Below are 26,746 nucleotides of genomic sequence, written 5' to 3'. Positions count from 1 at the left end.
TTGCGCACTTTACAGATGTTAAGAGTAAAGGCATCATGCAGCCAAGTGCGTCATCACGAATGTGCGTGACGATGTGGCAACTCATGTCATTGCTGCTTTCATCGGAGACATTCGAAGAAATAAATAAAATAAAATAAAACACCGTCTTATTGGATCTAGAACACGTTCGTATGGTGAGTCAAAACAACAGCACCTGTGCCTGACCATTTATGCGCGACGCTTCCGACACGAAACAGTGTTTGCAAACTCCTTTAAATAATGTTTCACTAAATTCAACTTTTTTGCCTACTCTTAAGTTACCTCACGACCTTTTCCTACATGTGACGTCATGAAATTGGGAGATGTCATCCACGCACATGTGGGTGACGCACCGTATTTTCATAGTTACGCGGGTGATGAGTTATCCCGAAATCGTATTGGCGTTACTAAGCAACTCGTGGCGCAGTGATTTAAAGGGCGCCAGCGGACCTTGGTGGTGAGAGAACCCGCGACACTCGTCAGCAGCTGAACGCTCGACTCTTCACTGTGGGGCGCGAGCTATGGATTCTTGAGCTTCCAAAAAAGACTACAGCGACGCTTATACTTTGGCAACTTCTATATTGTTCTGATTTTGACCCGTGGCCGTGTACACACCAGCGAAATGAGGTTGTTAATTTTGCCCGTTCTACTCGTCTTAGTCGCCATCAGCCAAGTTCTCAGCGAGGACGCCAAGCCGCAAAAGGAGGTCCAGTACTGGACGTACAGTGACCTAGTTCAGGTGAGGTCTTCATTCTAGCGCGCTTTGATAAATAATCTAAGTGGTAATCATAGCCGTGCTACTTTAATTGTGCATTCACATGCTCTGCAAATATATTGGTAAAATGAACAATTATAAAATCTTTTATGACCTTTGACACAGTAAACAGTAATTTTATCTATCCATGAGAGCAGTTATGACATTTGTTCAATTTGAAATATTCAGAATTGGAGGTAAGGTTGGAAATAAAAGAAACTATTGCTTTATAGTTGGAAATAATAACAGTGTTACAAATGTCATTGTTTCAGATTATAGAGCTATATCCTGAGTTTACATTGAACGTGATGTGATTTATAAAATGGACAGTTTGTTCAGCTCTTGCTTAATGATGAAACTGCACTTGACTTGAAGCCAAAAGCCTGCATCACTGAAACAGATAACCCATAATCATGATTTTGACTTATAGTTATGATTGGTAAAAATGATTGAAAATCAGCGTGAAACGGACCAGCCTCCAGACCTGCTAAATATATTCCTGATCAGCATGAGAAGCACGTCTGAGTTTGACATTGACGCTTGGAATGATGCCCAGTTTTAAACCCAAATCCTGAACACTCCTGCAGATGAATAAGCCATTATGAATCATCACAGCTAAGTGTTCTTCTCTCCTACGGGACTTTAATGCAAGTTATTTATGCTGTACATTGTAAGATACGTCTTTGTGTCTGGTGTGCAGCCTTTTTTATCAGTCACTCTCCTCAGGACAACTGGCTTTCCAGGGATCCATTCAGAGAAATCCTCTTCAGGATGACAAGAAAGCCTCGGCCGCATCAGTTCATCGGCCTAATGGGGAAACGCTCCATGGGTAATGAGTCCCTTTTAAAGAAACTATTCAGTGTGATTGTTTTGATGTTAGCCAGCACTGACGTCCTTTATCATTATGTTTCTCCTTTTGAAGCAAATGCACAGATCCCTCGCAAACGTAAGTATGAATATGTTTCATTGTGTCAAGGTGTGAACATGTTTCACCTTTTGTACAACGGGTTGCATTTGAAACAAGGTTAGAGCCCATGCCAGGCAATGTTTTACCAAATAATTCCTCCCAGTGATCTTGTTTACTTTCCTGGAGGTTTCATTGAGATCTGTTTTTTCGTTGGTGAGTTATTTTGCCAGGACATATTTACCCCGTCTTAATTAAAATGTGTCGATGAGCTTGAAAACTAGTACATCAACATAGAGAGTCATGGGCCAACTTAGATGAAAGTGTGCTGCAGAAGGCTTGAAGAGGAAGGGATTTTCCCTGTGCCTTCCAGGTTGCTTTATTTAAATGAGTCGCCCACTCTGTGCAAGAGTAAGTATACGTCTAATTTATTCTTCACATGTGGCCGGGACTGCAAGTCACTCATCATTAGGGTGACTTCTGGAGTGCTGGGATCAATTCCCCAAGGACATTTGGTAGTTAAATTGAATTGTTTATGCTTATGATGGATAGAGGCAATTCATCCTGCATTCTAACAAAATACCCAATGCAATTTCTGGCATGCATAAAAAGATGAGGCCAGTTCTCTGCCAATTTTCTGCTTCAACAGCAGCCCAGGAGAGACATAACAATCCTGTTTTTGTCCTGAAGTCATATTTCTGATTATTTATTTTCTATGTGGCACCGATTTGGTCTAACTCAAATAGTAGTGAATGAAAGCAGTACAATTGTTTCTGCTCAAGACTGGCAACTGGAATAAACCAAAATGACTGTTTTAATTAAGCAGCGATCTATCCACTGCAATACGTTAAGTGTTTCTTCAGAACTCTAACCCTGAAATTGCTATCAAACATTTGTGATCAGCAAATGAGTATCGGGTCCTGAAATACGTGAAACCTTGCACACACAACAAGATATTGCTGAAATGCCAAATAAAAATAAATACACAGATAAAAAGGGGAAAAAAACAAAGCAGGCTCCTTAAATACACATCCCAATCTGTTAATTGTGCTTTCATTTGCATTTTATTACACAACATGTGGGCGACATGCCACAGTAAAAAATAAATAAATAAATAAAAGAACTATGGTCAACTGTAGCAAGAATTGTTGGATCCCCAAGTATGTGATTTTAAATACCGACTGAGGACACAATGTTGGACTTTCATGTGAACTAATTCCCGTTTTTTGGGGGTCTGTGCTCACAAAAATGTGCAAACCTTTTTGTGTTTGGGTAAGAGACAAAAGATGCAACCGTTGCTTTCTTTTTACATATATTGCAAATTTATTTAAGTTACTAAAAATTGTTGTACACTGCAATGCACACTTTTGGTGCCAGAAAGTACTGAATTTATATATATATGTATATATACATTTTGTGATTTACATAGATTACCTATTTTTAGGACATAAAGTCAACTCCTTTGTGGGACTGATGGGGAAGCGGAGCCAGGAGGCACAAGGTAGTGTTTCATGTTCATGCAAGTAGTTCTGTTTGGATCTTAAATACATAGCATGTGCAATTAATTCTGCAGCACTCACTAATTGAGTCTCCTCTTGCAGATTCATATGAGTGGAGCACAATAGACAACTACGACAAGCGCCGTTAGATGCTGGCCGCCCTCCTGCGTTCACAAGAGACAACTGACTGCTGTTGTTCCTACAAGCTTAAGATTGTTTGCTGTATTGTTCTGTTAAACTCATTGTAATACAATAGCAGTGTCGCATGTGAGCTTTCTCACCAAGTGTCTAGCTGTCACAATCGCAGTACAGCCGTGGGGCCTGTATCGACAACAGAAAACTACGGTACTTTCACTTTGTTTTCCACCTGCATCAGAAAAGTTCTGTCAACACCTATGTAATGTATTGAACATTTTGGATTCAAATTTTGTTTCGTTAACGGAGGAAGAAAAAATCTCGACTGGTTCAACGTCTGCAGATTTGTTTTCTTTAGATGAACAAACACCACCCTCCAGTGGCAGATGGAGTTATAGTACATACAATTAGCTGGGAATAATTCAAGTAATATAAGGTGCATGAGGTACATTTAGCAATCCGATTGGTTTCATGGGGAGAAAGAAGAATTGTCTGTGCTGACAAAAGTTGCAGGTGATCACTTGTGTCCCGTCAAATTCATCAAATCGCGAATGAAAGTTTGTTCTGTCTGATGTCTGCAGACCAGACAAAACATTGCACGAGTGACTGAGTCAAATCTTACACACACATTGTGTTTGATAAACAGTTGTGCCTCCCTGACTGCTGTAGAGCGAACAGTAACTGCTGGAGTGTATATTAAAATTGTTAGCATAACATCAATGTTGCCACATTGTGTTATGTTGAAGGATGCTTTCATTCTGAGGATCACCAGACAGATGGTCGCATTGACTACAAGGGAAACTAATTATGATCAATGGAAAGGCGAAATTGAGGCTGTGACTGAGATGACTGTGATTTCATAAATGTCCAGAGTGATACCGCCTTACTGTAGGAATGTTGCCAAGCTATCCCCCTGTGACTGTGTGGTTCGATCGGATCCGTGGCCTTGTTCCACCTGAGGGAGGCCATGCTGTACATTTCTGGATTTTTAGATAAACTGCCAAAGGCCAAGCGAAAGGAGGGATCTGATGGGTTACTTGAGAAGTCTCCTGGGAGAAACAGACTCTCTTGTGTCCACAAGGGGTCCGGTGGTAAGCGCCAAGAACGTATGAGGAGTTGGAGGAGGCAGGACAGACAGAGGAAAAAGTATCACTCACATCATCTCATTTATCACCTTCCACTTGGAACTACTTATTTCCGCTGGGATGCCGACATGGTGGTTGTGAATGAAACCAGTTTGAATCGAACCGCAGGTGTCCAAACATGCCAAATGTTGGATGAAAACATCTGGGGCCAATGGTTCTACCTGTTAACTTAGCTATGTGGAGGAACTGTAAATAAGACATGTCATAAATTGAAATATATAACATGCAGACACACGTAGGACACAATTAATGCACAAGATGGTGGTGCAATTGATTTTATTTTAATACATATGTGACATCTCATTAAATGTTTTTGTTTTTTCAAGATTTTCTACAAGATGAGCTGCAAATGACACTTATTAGTCTCATTGTGCAACCATAGATAGGCAAATCCACAACCCAGTCACTCCCCATTCAGATTGTTGAGGTTTTAGGAAAAAATGGTTGACGCAGACCTGTGTTCATTTTGTGTTCCATTTTTCAGTTTTGTCCGAATCTTGTGTTAAAGTTAATTCAAAGTCACATTTAGCCATTCACACTTCATTTTGATGAGTCATGTTTTAGTCAAACAAAGGTTAAAACATTTCAGTCTAGTATAAATGAAACTTTAGTCACGTTTATAAAAAGTGTCTTGATTCAATGCACTTTTACAAATGTTGCCCTCATTTAGTTTTTTAAAAATATTCACTGGAAAAAAATTGTGTTGAATAGTATGACTCTCACAGCAAATCTCTGATACCTGAGCAGACACAGCTGCAAATAAAATCCTCCTGGAAGTTAATTTGCTTTGAAGTCACAGGCGCAGCAGGAGAATACGTAACGTCACCTCCAGCAGAATAACTGGTGGCATCCACGCGACTGGTTAAAAAAGGTGGACTGGACCTAGATGAGTCGTGGGGCACTCGCCTGGACCCATCCAACACCCTGTGGTCATCAGAAGAGCAGGGTAATGGGACCAGCTGACAGTTTCATCAACAAAAACTACATTTGCGGATTTTAGATGAAAGATGCGTGTGCTGTGGCCCAGAAGACATTGAGGAACCTCTAGCTGGGACAAACGGGCCAAAGAGAGAAAGAGCACATTGCACTTATCTGCACGCCAATTACAGATGATTCCCTCTCTCCAGTCCTGTCTCGGAGGTCATTGCTAATATGGAGACGATGAAACAGATCAAGGAGCATCTTGACAGCTTTTTAGGTTGACCACCACCCAATGCCAGGAGCAACACACAGAGGCAGCTAGAGATCCAGGGCGAGGCCAGTTTATAAAGCCGGCTCAGTGGAACCAAGGCCCAGATGTTGGCCTCTGCATTCTTTTTTATTTCCTCTTCTTCTCATCTTGGTCATGGCAATATTAAATACTTCATCTGGTGCTTTATTATTGGGAGTCATCAAACTTCTAAACACTGAATGGATGTAACTACCTCATTGTTCAATAACCTCCCCAGCTGCTACATGTTTCTGTTTTTTGTTTATTGGTGCAATTTACATATTGGTCATTCAGTTAATCTGTTTTCTTTTTCGCGCTTTACTTCACTTACTTGCACTTTCTTTGCACTTATAATAATAGTTTTGCACTCATTCGTATTTTATTTTATTATTGTTTGATCCAGAAGCCAAGCAACAACATTTCGTTGTCAAGGTCTCACTGTTTTGTTTCATTGTGCAATGACAATTAAAGGAAGTCTACGTCTCTCAGACTAAGTCACTAAGTCTCTTCATGGTAGTTATTAAAGTCCTCTAACAGAATTCCAGACTAATGTATTTCAAATGCCAAATACATTCTTGAATAATCTGGTCAGGTCCAGTGTGAGTCACCACCGGACCTATTCTTACATATTTTATTTTATTCATCCAAGCAATACTTTCAGTGCTGCAATGTGTCAAGATAATCTGTAGGGTGACCTTTTTCCTTGAGTTGAGAGCTGCCATACGTTGTAACCTAGAGTAGGTGCCATGTCTGTGTGGTAGATATAGAAGAGCTCAAAGATGGTGATGATCTAATGTTAAGATTTACTGTAGAATGTAAATAAGTTGTTACAGTAATGAATGTTTATTTCAATTCTCAGATACATTAGACATTTCAAATGTTACTTGACATGTTATGTGACTGTTTTGATTCTATGAAATCAGCTTCTTGATTGATACACTGCATACCATTCTGTCAATATTTCTTCTTACATGACACAGAACATGCACCTCTGGTTCTCTCTGAGGTCATCAGAGAACCCGAAACTGGGGATAGATGCACTGGCTCATTCATTGTATTGTACGATTTTCGTCCTCAGCGGCTGACGCATGGTATCTCTGTAGTGGTGGTGGCGCCGGATCTGGTGAGATTGATGGAGGCAGCATTGTGGTCAATCTTCGACCGTCCCGAAGCATCGACTCAAGCAGAGGGAACAATCCGCCCTTGTCCAATCTTAGGCTGCCCTCTCTAGGTTGAAAAGGTCAGATTGGGCTTCCGGGACTGTCTTTGACTCTATTGGCTACGATCGAGAGTGCCACAGTGACACGCCTGGAGGTGGAGCATCTTCGAGAGATGATACGAGAAGAGGCCGGTCCTGTCATCATGTTCGCTCAAGGGCGTCCTGAAATTTTTGCAGGGGCTTTTTGATAAGGGCCGAGGGTAGTTGACCCTCCAGCGGGGTGCAGAGCTGGCTCCACATGAGATATCTTTATCTGCAGCTTTATTCAAGGGAGTGTCCATGGGAGGACATCTGCCAGTCGGCATCTTGGTCATCCTCCACCTTCACCCAAGCGTATCTTAGGGATATAGTATGTCTGCTGGAATGGTGGTTCATTCTCTCTGTGTTGGAGAGAAGAGGCCTTTCCTTCTTGGGCCATGGGACGGAAGTTGCCTGTTTCTTCTCGAATTTGGATGATGGTGTTGCCCACAATGGGAGGAAACCAATCCCTATAGTCTTCGCATAGGTATGTAGCGAAACCCATTTGAGGTGACATTTTACGATTGTGGAAGAAGAGTCAAAAAGGCCACGTCTGTGAAGTAGCAAAGATGCACCAAATGGCCTGGATAGCAGCCAAAAGATACAATCATTCAACACACGTTTGTGTGTATACGGCATTTTAGACTGGAGAGTTTAAATCAATGATCCAAAACAAGGCATGTGTTTTGCTGTTTTGGAAGCGATGACACTCATGCTGGCTAAGCTAATGGCTCATATCTCTCCACTCATTGGACATTGATTTGGAGTTTGTTTTTTTAGACACTCGAGTTCACAACATGATTTAATTAAATAAAGAATCAGAATCATGCGTTATGCTGCTTAATAATTGTCACGTAAGCAAATGAGATTAAATGAAAATTAATGTCAGTCCGTATTCTTCAGTAAATCCCGGTCTCTTGCTCAGTTCATTATCCATTTTTCTTTTTCTTTTTTTCTGGACAAAGGAGATGACTCTTGTTCCTGAAATGTGCATTTCAAATATGTGTGGTCCTCCATGTTTCCTTCTCAAACTTGCCGGGTCTAGTGTCGTGATGAAAGCCATTTTCAGCTCCCAAGTTACGATTAGAAATCACACGATAATGGAAAATGCCCAAGGGGCAGTTTCTTGTCCCTTACAGGCCAACGTATTTCATAAAGAAACACCAATCATTGATTCATAATAGTTAACATAGAAATGTCTAGGTCCTCTTAGACTGAGCACAGGTGACATCTCATGGTTTAATACGTGTAATTAGTCAAAACATGACACGTTTTTTTTTATTTCCTCCATCAAAATTCAAATGAATACACTCCAATTTTATATTTTATTAATATAATTATTTTTTTACTTTAATATCACTAGATGTCAACACAAGGTGAAGCCCCTCAACCAACCAGCCAAATACAAATAGTACAATTAAATGCATAATAGTCTAAGTTATAGTTAGTTTATTCAACTATGCAGTGATTTTAAAAGAGGTTAGACAATCATTGCACTAGCTCTGAAGTTAAAAAAGCAGTAGCGATACCATCTCAATCAAAGAAATAGAGGGGCTTTGATTTTAGTGGAAGTACAGGCATATTTAAAATCTAATCCTGTGTAGCACATTTGAAGAGCAACAATTACAACTGCTCAAACTTGGCACCACTAGTCTTTGTCAGGTGTGTAGATGGACAGAGTGCGAGCAGATGGGTCAGTGGCATCAGTCCACCGGGGCATCCAGTAGTGGGAGAGCCACTGGCCACGGTCCGGGAACAACTTATCAAACACTTGTCGGAAGTAGTAGGCTTCTTTTGTGTGAGGACTGTTGTGTGGAAAAGCATTCTTAGCATTTGCTAACTCCTCATCATTCACCTGTAGTGATATAGTGAGAAACCACGTCAGATTAAAATAACACTTGTCTTTTCATCAGACTGCACATCAGGAAGCAGACAGGCAATTTAACAAACCAACCAACCAAGACTTATTTTAGCAACAGGTCAAGATTAATGTTTGCAGAAAAACTTACCAACGTTTCAAGGTGCTCTTGGAGGTGGGTGTACCAGGACTTCTTAACAGACATCATTCCATCACTGAAGGCCTCTTTACGCCTCCACAGGATTTCATCAGGGATCAGATCTAGACCTTTGAATGCGTCCCTCAGGAGATGTTTCTCAACTCCATGCTGTTCACACGCATAAACGGTCAAGGCCAACTACCAAGTCAAAACTGAAGACTTTTACATAAAGTGAGTGTACCTTGGGGATCTTCATTTCATCTGGCAGTGAAAGATAGTACGCCGTCAGTCTGTGATCTAGGAAAGGCACCCGGAGTTCTAGCCTGGTATGGAGTCAAGGGAGAGAAAACAGATGGGTAAAATTATTCGGAACAGTGATACCGAATCATGGACAGTGACTAAAATATGTGACAGGTTGGGATAGGTGGAGATCACGGTCTGGGGTGATTTGTGAGAGAAGAGTGCAAGATGAGCTATATTGGACAGTAGCGAGATCTGCCATGATATATGGTTTAGACTAGAGCAAGGGTTCTTAGCCTTTTTGATCCCGGGTCCCACCTTTTCCAGAGTACATTTGCTGGGGCCCATTCAAGTAATACAACTGAATCAAAAAGGTTTTTCGCTCTCATATGCATTCAATAACCATACTTAACTTATTTACACTGAAACCAACTGAAAACTAGTGAAATGACATGGAACCATAATAAGAATTTGTCCTCGAAAACTCCAACCAGCAGCAGAACCAGAATCAAGTGATATTCATCACATTTACTAAAGAAAAGAAACAAAACACACTTCATGCAAATTGTTAGAAAAACTGGACATAACATTAATAAAAGAAATATAATTTTTATTTTTTTTAGTTGGTGACTATTGCAAACTTGTGGCTGTCTAATTCAGCTTCTTTCAGTCTTAAGGCAATTGAATGATGCACTACTGGCCACGAAACTTTTACGGGCCCTCTCTGAGTCACTTGCAGCCTAACTACAGGCCTGGTCCCTATTATTGCCAGACTCAGTTCGTTTGGAGACATGGAGAGGAGAGACAGAAAACTTGAATTGAAGTCCTGACCAAAAGAATAAGAGAAAGACAAAACCATTAGGGTTCATCGATGTGATAAAGGATAGTTGTGATTAGTTTGATCACCCTGCAGCAGTCCGTCCTCAGGTGCATTGTGTTCATATTATGCATAACTGTACCATAGGACAGCATTGATAATATGTCTCTAAAACTGGAAGGCACAGGTTGTCCACAAATCAGAAAGCAGAAGTGATGAGTGCAATGACTCTGCCGGAAGAGCTTGTGATCAGAAACGTTACGGGTTAGTAGCCCAGTTATATATATATATATATATATATATATATATATATATATATATATATATATATATATATATATATATATATATATATATATATATAACTTGGTTATGCAAGTTATATATATTATATAAAATAAATAAATAAACAAAAAATATACTACAAAACACTACAAAATGCAACTATACTTAGGGTTTTGCTATGTCACTTTGTAAAATAAAATGCAACACAACACTTCATGGCAAATTATTGCAATTCATTTTATGGAATATTAGTAAAAAAAATCTATTTGAGTGTTTTATTATCAAAATTTTATCATCCACAATTCTAAAAAGAGAGCGGAATTTCACCCATGTGCTGCGGTGGTTCGATCTGCTCTGAGAACATCAAAAAGGTAGAGTTCATTCAACAGACGAATACTTTCTTCAGCCCCTTCTTTTGGACTTGGAGCCTGAAAAAAGCAAAGATTAAGAACAAGATGAACTCCACGTGCCTTAACATGAAGTGCACATGCTCTTTTGACTTGCCTTGTGGAAATAAATATATCCCTGAGTCAATTCATCAGATCCTTCTCCAGAGAAAATAACCACGCTGTCTGTCTTCTCACGGATGTACTTCGATACCAGGTACATCCCTAGGGAGTGAAGAACAACGTGTTTAGAATGAACATAATTATGAAGAAATTAGTTGTGTTGTGTTGAGTTGTCCACCACAACACACATAAGCCTCAGTATTCATCGACGGAGCATTCTGAGGCAAGACATTTGAAGTGCCATAATGCTAGTCTGCATAATAATGTTTTCAGTATTCAATAACTTGATTCGGCCTTCGTGACAAGTGCCAGAGCTAGCTGCTGGATAGACAAATGCCTGTGGGCAACATCATGGTGTCTGCAGAGGCTTATTTCACATTTCACTGGCGCATCATCCATCCAGGTAGAATGTATGAAGCACCAGCGCATCATTCATTCTGTCTGGAACCTGCCATGGTCCATAGGTGGAAATCAGTACAGCGTACATTAGCAGAACAGCTTCTAAAAGAAGAAAACGTTTTTGTTGGTGGTGATGAATTATAAATCATCTTACTGTGATATTTACCATTACAGTGACAGTGTTGATAAAATATGTAATTTTACAGGACATTCAGTTTGGCAGCTATACATTGATACACCTGGATAGCAACATAGTCATTGTCATTCATCTCATTCAAGTAAGCTATGATTATTTACACAGACAGAATATGTCTTGATCAAAATATGTTTTGATATGATTCGTTTTATCCAAAACAAAAATCCTCCACACTCGCATGCTCTAGATGCTGTTTTGAATTGGTGACAACAAAAATGAGATGCATATCTCTCTCCTAACTGCAGCCATCCTCACCCGGTCTGACTCTTCATATGTCTAGTCCAGGCGCCACTTCAGTTCCCTGAGCTACGGACACATTCCATTCATTTAGTTGTGTTTCTTTTGGGATTTTTCAGTTAAATACACAATGAAAACGGCCATGTCCATCTCCTTGATGCCTGAAGTCTTTAGTGCCTGAAGTGCTTGTTTCTATGTTCCCACTTTGCTTTAATACATTTCATCATTATTTTAGAAGCATGGCGGCGGTGAGCCACAATCATCTACATGTCGGCGAAACCATGAAATGGCACATCTACTGCAGCCCTAAAATGCTCCAGAGTTTGTAGTTAATCATCCTGCATGCAGTTTTGTTAGAAGCCATATTGGCACAGCAACAGGATACTTTTACAGGCATAAATGTGGAGCATTTCCAAAGGAAGGACAGGGGGTTTGTTTATTTCTTGTAAAAGCTTTTAGTCTTGTTTTTATTTGATGTTGGCAAACATATTTTGTCTCGTTTCGCCTGACAAATTAACACTATTGACAGAGAAATAAGGTGATTAAGCGTAAAGCATCAAAATGGCACATATATTTGGCTTGATATTTGATCATGACCAAGTGTTACTTGGCTGATGACGATGTCATGGAGATGTTCTTCTTCGTATACCTCCATACTGCCCACAACCAAACAGAAAAAGTCTGTCTTGCACCTCTTAACTTACTGCATGATGAAAGCTCCCTGATACGTGACAATACGTGATCACATGATTTGAATTAGCACGTTCAACATTTCATATTAACATGGTCTTATCACTTGGTCACGTAAGTCACGTATTACTACTTGTTATTACTTGTCGATTATTGTGAAGTCAAGAAAGTTTTGCTCTCAACATCACACATGCACCATTGCAACTGAGACTCAAATACTAAGGCGAGTCCAGGACAAACACTAAACCATTATTGTGTTCTGTGTAGCTTGAGCGTCATTTCTACATTGCCAACCTAAGGACTGGTACAAATAGACGATTCAGATCATGGATATTTAGCACCGTGGCACTGACCTACAGAGGCACGTATGGTGGTGATGTCATAGGTCTCTAAATGAAAGATGACCTTCTCCACTGACTTTAGACCATCTTCTACTGAGAAGAAAACTTCATGATGTTCACTGCCAATGTGAGCTGCAACCTGAGAAGAAAAGCACGTGAAATAATCTGACAATATTCAAATGATCTTCAACCATTGAGACAATATCCAGGAACGTATGAAGAATGATTGCTCAGATTATATGAGGAAAACTGGCAAGTTCATGATTCTGATACGCATTCTCGGATCGAATCAAATGAAACATAATAATTGTGCACTGTTAAATGAACAGCACACCATCGTTATAAATATTAGTGCTGTCAGTCGATTAAAAAAATTAATCGAATTAATTACAGGATTTTGTAATTCATTAATCGAATTAATCGCATTTTTATGTAATATTTGCTAAAGGTCTCCTGATAAAGAATTTGAGTTCTAGGATATTAAAAAATTGTAGTGCATGACTAATCAATTGAATACATTTTTTTACAATTTTTTTTATTGGTGAACTGAGCTTCAGCTGCCGACACAGCAGGTAAGTCAAGAGAACATGACATAGTTTACCAGAGGTTAACAAAAATTAGCGGCTACAGTATCTGGGGCACAACACCTCAACCCCAAAAGTGGATCTGTGGTTTAAGTATCAACCTCTGAAATCAAAAACCCACAGGATGTAACAACAGACAACATTATGTCTTCTTCAGCCAGTTGCTCAGACAGACAAGCTTGTTTACATTGTCTGAGTGTAAGGCTGCCCCCTTCTTCTGTATGATGTTACCTGCGAGTGAAAAGAGTCTCTCGCATGGCACTGACGTTGCAGGAGTAGCCAGATACTTGCGAGCAAGAGGAGGAGAGGACAGTTGTCCATAGGCTCCTGCGTGAACTGCCCACCACTCCAGTGGACTCTCATGCATTCCAATGCACGGCTCAGCTTTGTAGCGGGCTAGAAGGCCCTGCTCCTCCTTGTCAGAGTCAGAGTCTGAAGAACACAACAGGAGGAAGCTCTTCTTTGCTGCTGGCTTGTCCTCTGTGGGTTGAGGAGGGGCAGGTCCTGCTTCTGACCGTCGCAGCATCTCATCAATCCAGGTCCACACCTTAAAAGAGGAAAAAATATTTGTTGCATAGGACTTTCTAACCAAAGCACTTGCAGAACACTGGTCTTCTCAGTCACACACATACCTCATCTCTTTCATTCTTGTGTAGGCTCTTAAAGTCCTTGAATCGTGGGTCAAGGGCTGTAGCCACCTTCAGCCATCTGATGTTCATATTGACTTTGCGTGCGTCCAGGTCCTTTAAAAAGGTGGTTTTGAACTGTATCATGTAGCCCGGATTCTCATCAGTGGGCTCCAGGACACAGTTGAGATGGTAGATTGCGGGGAGCACAACAGAGCATGACACATAGCTGTCAACTCCAAGTAGCTCAGTCACATGTCTGCAAATATATGGCAATAATGAACTCACTTTATTGGGAAAGTAGAAAGGTATGATAGAGAGATGGAGGTTAGTGCATGAAAGGGGGAGAGAGAGGGGAGGTGTGTGTATGAGTGAGTGTGTGTGCTTGAGAGAGGGACATACTTGCAGGGTTCAAGAACAACCTCCAGCTTCTGGAGTTTTTCACACTGTAGGTTGGTCAGTGTGGCCAGGTTGTGCCTCTGTTGGGCCAAAAAGTACTGTGAGATCATTGAGAGCGTTGAATTCCATCTTTCAATAAAATAAAACAAAAAAAATAGCATTAGTTGTGCAGTTTTGAGCAGTATGTTGTACATACAGTAGTTGCACTGAACCAAACACACTCTCTCTCACTCACACACACACACACAGGTACAATAGGTAATCAACAGTCTCACCTTGTGGGAACGTCTTGAGCCAGGGGTTCTCTGGCTTGTCCGAGGGCCGTGTGGATTGGCTCATTCGTTTCCCAAATTCAGCAAGCGTGGGTTGGCGGAGCTAGCTCCCGGTAGCCGCACTCGCAACGGAGGAACTTGCTTGAACTAGTTTCACATTTAAATGGTACCTCAGGCAGGAGTTGCACCGGTGGTAAGAGAACTCCTTTTTGCAAAAACTACAGCGTTTTTATTTATCGTCCCGTCTCTGTTCTTTTTGTAAATAAACTTGCCATTCAGTGGCCCGAGTGAAGACGCACTTGCCTCCTCCTCCTGAGTCTTGTCCATGTCTGTTATTGTTGCCCACTGCCTTGTTATTTTGCCTGCACAGGTGACGTAGCACAGCCGAGAAGACTACGGGTCCTTCAATGGGCCAAAATTCAAATGCGCAAGCATTTGCTCGCCACCGTTGATGCTCATAATTAATTGCGTTAAACTTAATCGAATTAACGCGTTAAAATGACAGCACTAATAAATATATAAATATATTATAAAATACAGCTGAAAATTATAAGGCTTGTGTGAGTTTTCTTACAACTTTGAATGTACAAAAACACACATAGAAATCCTGCTTACCTTTCGAGCAGCTAGGATATCAGGGCTATCCTTTGACCCAATGGAGAAGGTCTGGATGGGATAAGGCAGTTTCCATTCTTTTGACAGCTTCACCAAGGTAGCAGCAACCAGACTAGAGTCCAGACCACCTGTCCATGCACAGATCACAGGCAGGTCACTACAGTGTTATGCAATACATCAAAAAACTCTTGTTTCAGATCATTTTTGGATCACTAAGAAATATACAAACAAGACAAATATAACTTTGTTCAAAAATACCTTTGTCCGTCAAATAAAATATAATTTAAATTATATGAAAACAAATTGAATTGCAAAATAAGGCAAGACATGTTCTTTTAACATGTATAGAACATGATCATCCATTCAGCCGCTGTTTCAGTCTCCCTCCGTCTCAAATGGAGGGGGTGCGCCCCACAGCACAGGGCACAGCATCTTGTAATCCACAGTAATACAGTGTGTGATCATAATTTCATGGCTTTCTATTGCCATCGAAGTCTGTTGTGAGTGCAACAATGTATAGCAGACAGATTTCATTCACATATAAAGAATTGATCACGTGATCATCTCCGTGACGAGGTGAAGTGAAGTCTCACTGAACCGGAGCTTCGAACACAACATAAAGCATACATCTGAACTCTGGGTATAAGCACTTTTAACACCTCACATTTAACACCTCTGTAACACAGACGTAACGCGGGTCAAAACAGTTTGATGGAACTGCCGCTGTCACCTAATGGGTGGCCATGGTCAATGTCTTCTCACTCATTAGAAAGGCTGTTTTATCCAAAGATTTTGGAGCATGTGATCTAGTGGAATATAAGTGAATATAAGAACACTGTTTCACAAAGCCTCATCATCCCATCACTAACACCTGACATGAACAACCATCAAAACACAGAACAAAGCAACCATTCACGCAAACACCCATAGGCTGGGTAGAAATGAGCAGGATGCAAGCAGCAACGACTTGAATATTTAACAACAATGGGAGAAATTAAGCAAAGGGTCTACATTTCTACCAGTGGAGGAAGGAATACCTGAGGAACAAAAAGGAATTGAGGAAAAGGGCAGTTGGAACCATCAGGAGGAAGGAAGTTAATTTCAATCCCACAGCTTTTGGATTGAAAGGGGGGAAAGAATAAAACTTAATTCCTCTGTTTTTTTAATGTATTTAATTTTCAGAGATATATTTTAAGCTTTAGATTTTTGACTTTTCACTTTGAAATCCATTCCTAAATTCTGCAAGTCAATTCATGGAGCAACTAATACAAGTCGCTGACTCACTCCTATGTTTCAAATGTTGAAGTCAATGATGCAATGAGTCCCTTATCATGAGGATGCTCTGTTTTGAAGTTTGTGTAGTTTAAAGTGCTGACACTGAAGCACTCACTAGGAACTCAACAACAACAGTGATCACAATTTGTTCAAAGTACACACTTTTACTTGCAAGGAAAGAATATGTTCAACACCACGTCCATGAAGTTGAGAGTGTCGAGATCTTCTCTAAAGAACAATGGTCAAGGCTGTCCTTGACCACCTCAGCATTTACTGTCTTTATAGCTGCCAAAATCAACCCAACAACTCCCAAAATGTTGGGAGATGTTGGCAAACTAGTCAGAGAACTGGTCCTTAACACTTCTCGAGACAACACTTTAAGTCCCACAAGTGCACTGCTGGCACTCCCTCCAGGCACTGCGTTGTTAGGGATGAACAGTGATCTTTAAACATGCTGCATACTCCAGATTTCTCTGCCAGTAATGAGTTCTGGCTATGCAGTTCTGCAAAGCCATCAGATATGTTGGCGCCAGCTGTTCCTTCAGTCCTTTGTTTGCTATATACCCAAGTGAGGTTCATCAAACACTGTCAGTTATAATACACATAATAATCTATTTTGTTACTACAATGGGCCCAAAAAGTGGAATAACTGAGCACCATCATGCTGCAATCTCACTTATTGGATCAAGATAAACTTCTTACAATCATACAATGGATTTGTAACTCTATATAATTATTCAATTTCATTAAGTTCCTTCTGAATAGCACTTCTCTCTACCTTTTGGAAAAGTTTTGCCTAATTAGGTAAACTTAATGCTTCTTTTATTAATGTTTGGGGTTTTTTTTATGTTAATCAAGTGTTTAATGCCAAGTCAGTTGTTTCCGCTCTTAGTGTCCATGTCACTTTGCCCATAGCTGTTAAGTCATTGTTAACCAAGTCTTGTATTGTCCTTGTTTATGTGGAATAGTTTGATATCTACAGTCTACAGAAGCTTGTCATTCATCTAACAGTCATCCTTGTTTTGTGACTAAGAATCCTAAGTATTTGACAGATGTTTTCCACAGCTGTAGTTTGTGTTTTCAAATGTGCTCTTCCACAAACAGACACACTGCCAATGTGCTGCCAATGCTTTACAGTGTTCTTCGCTTTAGATGCCACTCGTACGTCATCAGTGTCGACCGGGGGTGGGCAATCCGGTTTTCAAAGGGACGGGGTGGTGCAGGTTTTTGTCCCAACCAAACAAGCTCACACAGTTTTACCAATCAGGTGCAGCTAAAAAAAACAGCATCTGACTGACAATCAACTGATTATACTTGTAAAACACCTGACTGGAGAAAAGGTGTCCTCTTGATTAGTTGGAACAAAAGCCTGCACCCACTGCGGCCCTTTGTGGAACAGCTCGCCCACCCGTGGGGTAAACCATTAGATGGCTTTGAATCTAGCTATGCTTGCTTGCATTGCAGTCGAAAATATGGTTTATGACTCTGTAGCGTTGCGGTACGCATATACTAGTATATCTTTTTCTTTAAAATGTAAAAGCAAACCAAAATTGTGAAGCCTTATCAACCGGAATAGGAAATAATGCTTTGGAAAAGACAACTCTGAAATACTTAGCATGTGGATTAAACATTTAGCGTTCAACAAATTGCAAGGCTCAGGTACACATGGTGCTCCAGCAGGGTTCCTACAGCTTAAGACCAGTTAAATTCAAGACTTTTAAAGACTCAATGCCAGTTCAAGTTGAATTTAAGACTAACTGTACAATAAACCAAAAAATCACTCCATCAATTATATTGGGCTGTGTTGGTTGGGAGCCAATTATATATGAATTTTCTCCCCACGTGACCCAAAGCAAATGTCTCGATCAAAAGTTGCTGCATGCATGTGAATCACGACATGCATCTAATCCCGGGGAACCACTTCACTGTTTTGCTTGTTAAGCTATAGTGATCAAGCGCTGTTGCCACAAGCGTGAATCCGTAAATACATATTACCAAATATTTCAAAATTCGAAACTAACATACTAACGTGTTCACATTTTTTAGTAGGCATGTGAATTTAAAATTTGTGGCCTAAGGTGAATAAAATTCAAATTTCTTGGCTAAAGATCCAACGTGGCTAAATGGTTTTTTTTACTATTTTCTTAAAATGTTGCATTACCAGTCGAGAACATATTTACATGGATGTTTGTCAAAGAAAGTTCATGTTCAGATGATTGCATATTTTTGACTATTTTTTTAAATATTTCAGACTTTGCTTTCCAAATATTAATAATAATTTCAAAAAAAAACAACAAAACACCATTTTCCATTATATAATAGACAGTTTGATTGAACACTCTTTTGCAAACTGCAATTTTATGTCCTGTTTGCAACCCAACAGACTGCTCTGCCAGTTTTATTTTGGGGTTAAATTCAGCTGTCAGACTGCTGTCTCCCAGGTATCTCAAGTCTCTTCGCAGTTTACTTTAACTATGGTCCCATCAGGACATATTCCCTAGACACTATTGAAGAAATGTGAATAAATTATCATTTAGTTATCATTTATTATTTTATTTTAAATTATTACACAAACTGTTGTCTTTTGTCTGGTGTGATAAAATAGTTTCAGAATTCTCTTTCCTACAATGGTTGTTTTTTAGTGTCATGTCATCAGAATTGGTTGATTGTCACTAAATGCAAGCTTGTAGGATATTGTTCTTCCAAAATAAGTGAACAATAATCAGAGACACAGTAGGGGGCGACACCACCAATATCGGGGCGGATGTCCAACATCCAACAATTTTCAGAGCGGACCTAGTCTGACGACTGCATCAGAAAACCTATTTAACCACTCGATCTAATAAAACCAACACCGATCTAGAGACTCAAGAGTCGGCAGTGGCGGTGGCAGAGGTCCTGTTTACTCGCTGGCAACAGTAAAGGTACGTTCACAGCTACCTTTTGGCCGCGGTAGCACTAGGGCTGAACGATTTTGGAAAATAATCTAATTGCGATTTTTTTCTCTCAATATTTTGCGATTGCGATTAAATGTGCAATTATTTTTCAAGGTCCTCTTCTCATGTATTTTACAGCAAACACAACTAATAAATCAATCTGTATTATAATAAACCATATGTGATTCAGTATATATAATTGTTCTTCCTTATTGGCTATTCTTATGAACGAGTGCGCATCAGTTTCATTTACAGGTGCGAGAAGAGGTGCAAAAGGGTGCACGCGCATACCGATCGTGTTCTACGAGTATGTGGAACTTATGCAGCTGTTTTGGCGGTGGTTGAGGTGGAAAACTCAGCAATGTGTCACAATTGCAGTTTCAAGAGCTCGTGTTTAGTCACTTGTATCTGTGCACTTAGAAAATGAAGGCAAAATTACTTTTCGTGTTTGTATGAATGTAAATCTTTTTACACGCACGTGCCACGGGGTTTACAGATACAAATGTGCAGTTACGCGTATGTGCCTCTGACGCATGGATACAAGTCTTGTGTTACTGGTATGTGCCACTTTTGCACCCATTTTACCTTCATAGGCTAAAGCCGTAATAACAGCTCAATGGCTAAAGCTCACCGTTGCGCTGCGCCACCAACGTGAAAGTCACGTGACCAGTCAAATCGCAGCCTTACGGTTATAAAATCACGTTTTATCATATTGCAGTATAATCGCAAATGCAAGCAATCGTTCAGCCCTAGGTAGCACCAGTCGTCAATAGCTGGTAGCTTGCTCAAGTTGTAATTAGAAGTCATCTGCCCGGCACCAACACGTCGCCAAAGTAGGTCCATTGCCAGGGGGCATGGTCCCAAATTGTTGTGGACAATGGATAGAAGTTGGCACAGCCGGTGCTCAATCTATTGTTACTTATGAAGCAACAGATTCGTTTCGCAACGCTCTCATTTTTCACACTGGTGAATTTACCACCTCCTCCAGGAGCGTCGCCTAGATGCAGCCGCTTTGAGTCGTACTTCAGGTGGAACTATATAGCCAGCTGGACGACCTGTTGGCCCGGATGAATACAGGACTAGCACCCACGGTCGGTCTCTTCTGGCAAACGGCTGTTGGTCTGTCTTCGGTAGGTAAGTCAATGTGTCATTATGTTAGCCGTCTTTCTGGATCATCATCAATTCTTGAACTCCGCCAAATTTGCATGTAGTAATTTTTGGTGATGCATCTATAATTTGTATATAAAAATTAGTGTTTTTACAATTGTTTTAAAATATTTGTTTTAGGTCTAGTCAGTGAGTGCCACTTCGTGGTTAAAAATGAAAACAGTTAAATGGATTGTAATCCAACTATTTACCACCCACCTATTTTAACAGAGCAAATGTCCTTGATATTCATCTATACAAATAAAACAAAGCTGTGTTCAACTCAATTTGTTCACATTTTGCACAGATTTTGGGTTTTTTTTTCTGTGATGCCATTTTCCACAAAAACAAATGCTCTTTGTTTTTTTTTATTTGCAAAAATAATATAATTAACTCATTCATTTATACTCATTCAATCCAGCCAGAATCCTAATCAGGCTTGAAGAGAACTATGTGTTTTGAAGGATCTTCCCTGGAGGGATGAGGGTCAAGAGAGGGGGAGGAAGTGTTTTTCAAATGAACAAGACACATCACACGTCATCTCTGATACCCCGCAGCAATGTCTACGTCATCACAAGCAGACATGGAAGAGAGAGACTGAGAGACAGAAGCAAGCATCATTTAACCAGTATTAAACTCAAAAGCGGCCTCGATAGATTTTGTAGACAGACTATGCCATTAATGCTGTGGCCTCTACCCTCTCTCATAGTTTTCAGTTTTCTATAATTGCCCCAGTGATGTTACCATTTTACGGTCCATGAAAAGCAGGAGTTGAAGGCTTTGACTGCAAGAGATTTTAACTTTCAAGAGTGCAGTTTATCAGCAGAGGCAGGCTGAAGCTTTCCTCCTGACCAATCACTGCACAAGGCACATTTTCCACCGCTAAATATTTCAAATCATAGTTTTGTGCAAACAGACATATGCTGTGTTCAATAGATATTCAAAATATTTTAGAAGACACCCAAATTGCCAATTAGTTCTTCTTTAAAGTAGGTACATCAAATACAGTATAATCACACATTTTACTTGAAAAAATATTGTGAGTGTATAGTATTGTATGAGTACTATTGAACATTTTATTACAGTTCCATTTTTTGACATGGAAGCTGCCAGAACACAGAGCCAGTGCAAACATATTCCAGGGATGAAACTCATTCTGTGAGCACCATACCCTAAAATAAATACAATGCTTCTTCTATGCAGTAAAAGACAAATGAACAACTTGAAACTAGAAAAAGGGAAATATGCGTTTTGAGGTCTTCAATAGCAGTATCCGCATGGATTTTGTCATCAATGCTTACCTGCCACTCTTACTGTTTTTGGTCTCAAATTCTATGGTTTCAAACACAGTGGTTTCTCATTCACCACCATGGTTATATAAAGGTCGCCACACTTTCAGAGTTGTTAATTTTTTTTTTTTTTTTAAATAACTTATGCTTTGATTTTGATTCAATTTAAAATCAATTCTTCGATTTGAAACAACGGTTTTCGTAATTAAATCTGATCTGGTTTGTGATCATAATCTACTCCCAAGGGTTTCTGCATGTATCAGCAAATCTCATGTAATGCTTTTTCATGCCTTCTTCCATGCCAAGTCAAATGAATTTCATGTCTAACTGAAGATACTTTTGCATTTCTGTGAAAGCTCTGGTAAATAAAATCAGTAGATTAAAAAAAAAAGTATCGCTGATTGCCAATCCAGCAAAAATAAGGATACCATCACCTTCAAACAGTTGCTTCAGTAATGTACACACATTAGTTTATTAACCAAAAGCCAAGTTTCTGATATAATGAGGACAAAAAGGATCATGACCTAACCTGTGATCTGAAAAGGGATACTGTATCTATTCACTTTACCTGAGAGCAGACATCCAATTCTTCTATTGGCCATGAGTCGTTTCCTTACAGCATTCTCAAATAGGATTCTGATGTTTCCTTTCACTGTCTCCTCTTCAAAACCTGCAAAGATACCCACTTACAGCGTTCAGAAACACAAACCCAAGTGAACATGAGGATGAGGTAATACCATTCGCCAGCGCTCCCACGGTGTCGTAGATTGCATGAGCTGGTTCTTTTGTGCAACAGTGAAACTGATCCATTTGAATAGATCGCACTTTGCCATTTTGCTTCAAATCAAACACCTCAAAGTGGCCTGGGAGGAAAGCGGTGATGTTGACAGGCATGCTCATAGTATGAGAGACTTCTGTAAGTCCTGGATCACAACAAAAATAATCTAAGTTACTCTGTCAAGACTGTCAGAACTGACACACCATGAAATGTTTACCTTTGGCCTCTGAACAGACAGCAAGAAAGCCATCGTCTGCAAGGAATTTAAATAAAGGTCGAACACCATAAGTATCACGACCCAGAATGACTTTCCTGTTCGCAGAGTCCAAAAGGACAAAAGCAAACACACCATCCAGTAGTGAAGCCATTTTCGAGATACCAAAGCGGTCATAGAGATGGAGCAAGACCTCACCATCCACCATAGTCTGGAACTCAAACCCAAACTGTTCCTTCAGCTGAAAAATAGACGAAGTTAAATCTCGATTCTGTTTGTTTGGTTTAACACAGACAGACAAGAATGTACAGACTGACCAGGTGATGGTTATATATCTCTCCATTGTAGCATAACCACAGGAACGGAAACTTTTTGATGCGCAGAGGCTGCATCCCATGCAGCTGATCCACAATCGCCAAACGGTGGAAGCCGAAGCAGCAGTTGGTGTAGCCATTGACGTTCTCAAAGCGAAAGGCGTCGGGGCCTCTGTGGGCTATCTTCATTGCATTGGTGCACTGCACGGAGAGGCAGTCATCACTGCCGAACAGGGCCCAGATACCGCACATGGTTTCTTTTCTCTGAAGCAAGGCAAGGACACAGATACGTTCACTTTGCTGTGTGATGCATTTATACGAGATAATATTTGTATAAAATACCTGGAAGCTGTAATATTCCTGGAATATGTTATATGTTGTGAAGACAGAAACTAGAACCCTCTCTCAAATACTAGACGTGCGTCAGTACTTCTGTTTAATGTTTTAACAACAAAAATACATCCGTCTGTTTTTACAAGACTCGTGGATGCGATGACAAATGGAAATACACGTTGCAGGAGACATTTGTGCGGAATACCGGCGTGTAACTTCAGAGTTGGCACTAACCAGAGCGGAAAACTTTGCCAGGTTGTCCTGTCTAGCGAAATATGAGCGGCACCTGACGATTTCATCATGACAGGACACGACAGCGACATTCATACCGATGTCCCCGTGGTAGTCGCACTCCGATAGCACACTCATTTCTGAAGCGCAACGGTGGCGCGTGCTGCAGCCAGGACTCGAATGTTAACGGAAAAGTAACTGGTGAATAGGGCTGGGTATCGAGTCTAATTTCAAGAATCGATTCGATTCCGATTCTCATGACTTGGAATCGATTATCACGATTCAATTCGATCCGATCCGATCTCGATTCAGGTTAGTATTTAAACCATTTTCTTAGCTGTTGGCATGATCACATGACAAGTTACACAACGTATTAATACTAGTACCATATGGACATTCAACAGGAAATTAATGAAGGATTCATAGTAAATGATAATAAAGATCCAGACACAGAAGGCCAGATGTGACTGCTCATGGGACTGGTGCATTATTAGAAATATGACATTAAAAATTCACCCAATAATACTAATGCGTTTTTATTTTATTACCAAAATGAAAAAAAGATATTCTCAGCCATTGAAAATGTAAACAGAGTGCCGGTGACTGACTTCACAGCAACCTGACGGTCATTGGTCAGTATGTAAACAGTTCTATGTGGTCTGTAGTACGTACGACAAGAGGTCTCACTCCTCATCAATATAGTGAGTTGTCAGATTCGTGTAAGATTGCGAAGATGTCCACGCATCACTTGTAATGCCCACCCTGATTGCTGACTGAAGCTTACTTTTCACGTTTTCTTTGACTGACTGGTGCATGTTTGGGATAACAGACGTTTGCGAGACACCGTAACATAGTGAGGCTCTGTTACTTTCATTAGCCGCCTGAAGCCCTCGTTTCCGCATATCTTTGCAAATGAAGCCCGCAATCGCGTCAGTTATTTTGACAGAGCGTGCAGAATTACCCGCTAGTGGTAAAGTTCGCTCGAGTTTCATTTGTTGTGGCCCGGTGGATGGCTTGGACAGGAGCGGTGGGCGATGTCGCGTCACGTGACTCGTGAGGTGGGTCATATTTCCGAAATACTGCAACACTTCCAGTACCTCCATTAGGCATAACATGCTAATTGCTATGCTTTTGTCGAACGCGTTTTTGGTTTGGTCGCGTCTGAACGTTGCTAGTGTTGCCACTATGAGGAGGCATGTTGTTTTGACTTTGGTGTCCCAGGTGCGCGCATGCGCACTTCACCCAGAGAATATGTGTTAAAACGTAAATTAATTAATCCGATCTTTGGACCTACGAATCGATTTTATGGAATTGATGTACGAATCGATTCAGAATCGGAAAATCGATTTTTTAAACACAGCACTACTGGTGAATAGTTGCATCATGCACAGCTGCGCCCTCCTCACCCCCAAATAAACTCTCACTAGGCTCTCAAAGGAAGTGGCGCAATTTATCGATCAGAATGTACAAGAATATTAATACAAACTAATTTTCAAGTATGGAACTTACCGATATTTGAATCAATAGCGGGGAAGAAGCAGCAGCACGAGGCGTAAGGAAAAAAAATCTTCCACGGGACACCGGATACTACTCTCTTGCCTTCATAATAAAAGCATTTACGGAGGAAAAAAGAATCGGCGAACTCAGAGCAAATGCACGAAGAAACGGCGACCACTGTATGAACTGTGCCAATCGAGTTACTGGTGTCTTAACTCAGAATGGAGAAGTGTGCACCACTAGCTCTTCAAGAACAAGGGAGATGTCCAGTGTTGTGGCAACTATCGATGGATAAAGTTGAAAGAGCCATACGATGAAGTGTGGTGAGAGCAGGGAGCAAGTGGAAGATAAGCTAGAGAGGTGGAGGTATGTCTTAGAAAGGAGAGGAATGAAGGTGAGACGCAGTAAGATGGAATACATGTGTGAATGAGAGGGACCCAAGTGGGCAGGTGAAGTTACAGGATGCAGAGATAAAGAAGGTGGAGGATTTCAAGTACTTGGTAGGCTGGAGGGTGTGAGAAAGAGGTGAAGAAGCGGGTGCAGGCAGGATGGAATGATTGGAGAAAAGTGTCAGGTGTGATGTGTGACAAAAGGGTGTTGGAAAGGATGAAAGAGAAAGTCATGGTCTTCATCCTGATCTGTTATTTTCCGTGCAACATAGTCGCCACGCCCCTTGCTACTGCCTCAGACGGTCAGAATGGAGACACATTCTCCTTCCCAACATCTGTCACTTCGTGAGCTGCTTATTTAATTGTCATTGAGAGTGATCAGCAGGTGGGTCAACCAATTTCTAGGAAGCATGTCCGTCAACATTTGAGTTTGATATTGTGTACAACTTGGTGGGAGAGAGTGCTTCTAACTATGCCAATATGCCTTTAAGTTAGTAATAGACTTGTTTCCCATCTGGTATTGCCTGAGCAAGTGAATCTCTTCCCTTCGCATGCCTCCTCTTTCTAGCCTCATTCACCACACCCATGAATCCCATTGGTTGTCTTCATCTTCTACCTCAGTGTTTGTTATTCAAACATCTGTACGCCATTTTCAATGGAGAAATTTCTTCATATGGGTGGCATTACTGGTGATGCAATGTTTCTGTCACTTTCTGACTTCTACTTACCAACAGATCTGCCATAGCAAACTCATAATACATACATACAACGACAGGTTGCCAGTCCATCACAGGGCACAAACACACATGCATGCATACCTAGTGAGCATGTCGTTTTGAAGAAACCGGAGTACGTGGAGAAATCTCATACAGACACAGGGAGAACATGCAAACTCGACCCAGAAAGGTCAAGAGCTGGGTTGCAGCGCCGAACCTTCTTTCTGAGAGGCAGCACCAATAAAAATAAAAATAATCACAAAAAAATAAATAATCGTGACCCGTCCGTCCACAGTTGAGGCGGTTTAGTTTTAATTCCCTCGCAGGTATTTGAGTTTTGTTTTGTGGACTTAGTCTCCCTCTACCGGATCCTTTTTTTTTTTTTTTTTTTTTTTTTTTGACTGAATAAACGGATTATTCCATTTGCTTCTAAACTCTCCCTGCTACTGTTCGTGGGTCTCTGTCTCGGTCAGTCGGTTGAAAGGAACTGACTTTGATTCTCATTCATTTTGAGTTGTG

At 40.6% G+C, this 26,746-nt stretch overlaps 3 protein-coding genes across 6 annotated transcripts; 1 reads left to right on the top strand and 2 right to left on the bottom strand.

The window, feature by feature from the left end:
* Nucleotides 1-484: 484 nt before the first annotated feature.
* On the top strand, nucleotides 485-4,947 carry tac1 (tachykinin precursor 1). Its single transcript, XM_053862908.1, has 5 exons — nucleotides 485-757; nucleotides 1,499-1,601; nucleotides 1,695-1,718; nucleotides 3,121-3,177; nucleotides 3,278-4,947. Exons 1-5 carry the CDS (start codon nucleotides 641-643, stop codon nucleotides 3,322-3,324), a joined length of 348 nt encoding a protein of 115 aa, XP_053718883.1. The 5' UTR covers nucleotides 485-640; the 3' UTR covers nucleotides 3,325-4,947.
* A 3,245-nt stretch (nucleotides 4,948-8,192) lies between these two features.
* asns (asparagine synthetase) lies at nucleotides 8,193-25,231 on the bottom strand. 3 transcript variants are annotated; one of them, XM_053862530.1, is made up of 12 exons: nucleotides 25,135-25,231; nucleotides 23,065-23,325; nucleotides 22,751-22,988; nucleotides 22,493-22,678; nucleotides 22,324-22,425; nucleotides 15,110-15,237; nucleotides 12,626-12,752; nucleotides 10,746-10,852; nucleotides 10,569-10,669; nucleotides 9,141-9,222; nucleotides 8,912-9,067; nucleotides 8,193-8,757 (listed from the first exon to the last, which is right to left on the bottom strand). In XM_053862530.1, exons 2-12 carry the CDS (start codon nucleotides 23,311-23,313, stop codon nucleotides 8,551-8,553), a joined length of 1,683 nt encoding a protein of 560 aa, XP_053718505.1. In that variant the 5' UTR covers nucleotides 23,314-23,325; nucleotides 25,135-25,231; the 3' UTR covers nucleotides 8,193-8,550. The 3 variants fall into 3 exon arrangements, with proteins under 3 accessions (XP_053718505.1, XP_053718504.1, XP_053718506.1); XM_053862529.1 differs by lacking the exon at nucleotides 25,135-25,231 and adding an exon at nucleotides 23,629-23,783; XM_053862531.1 differs by lacking the exon at nucleotides 25,135-25,231 and adding an exon at nucleotides 23,404-23,619.
* LOC128757329 (E3 SUMO-protein ligase ZBED1-like) lies at nucleotides 13,132-15,103 on the bottom strand. 2 transcript variants are annotated; one of them, XM_053862532.1, is made up of 3 exons: nucleotides 14,226-15,103; nucleotides 13,830-14,082; nucleotides 13,132-13,744 (listed from the first exon to the last, which is right to left on the bottom strand). In XM_053862532.1, exons 1-3 carry the CDS (start codon nucleotides 14,414-14,416, stop codon nucleotides 13,340-13,342), a joined length of 849 nt encoding a protein of 282 aa, XP_053718507.1. In that variant the 5' UTR covers nucleotides 14,417-15,103; the 3' UTR covers nucleotides 13,132-13,339. The 2 variants fall into 2 exon arrangements, with proteins under 2 accessions (XP_053718507.1, XP_053718509.1); XM_053862534.1 differs by having other exon boundaries at nucleotides 13,830-13,940.
* Nucleotides 25,232-26,746: the final 1,515 nt, after the last annotated feature.

Source organism: Synchiropus splendidus, chromosome 4 (genome assembly GCF_027744825.2).
Source record: "Synchiropus splendidus isolate RoL2022-P1 chromosome 4, RoL_Sspl_1.0, whole genome shotgun sequence".
In the NCBI taxonomy this organism is placed as follows: Eukaryota; Metazoa; Chordata; class Actinopteri; order Syngnathiformes; family Callionymidae; genus Synchiropus; species Synchiropus splendidus.
This window is presented reverse-complemented; position numbering and strand designations above follow the sequence as displayed.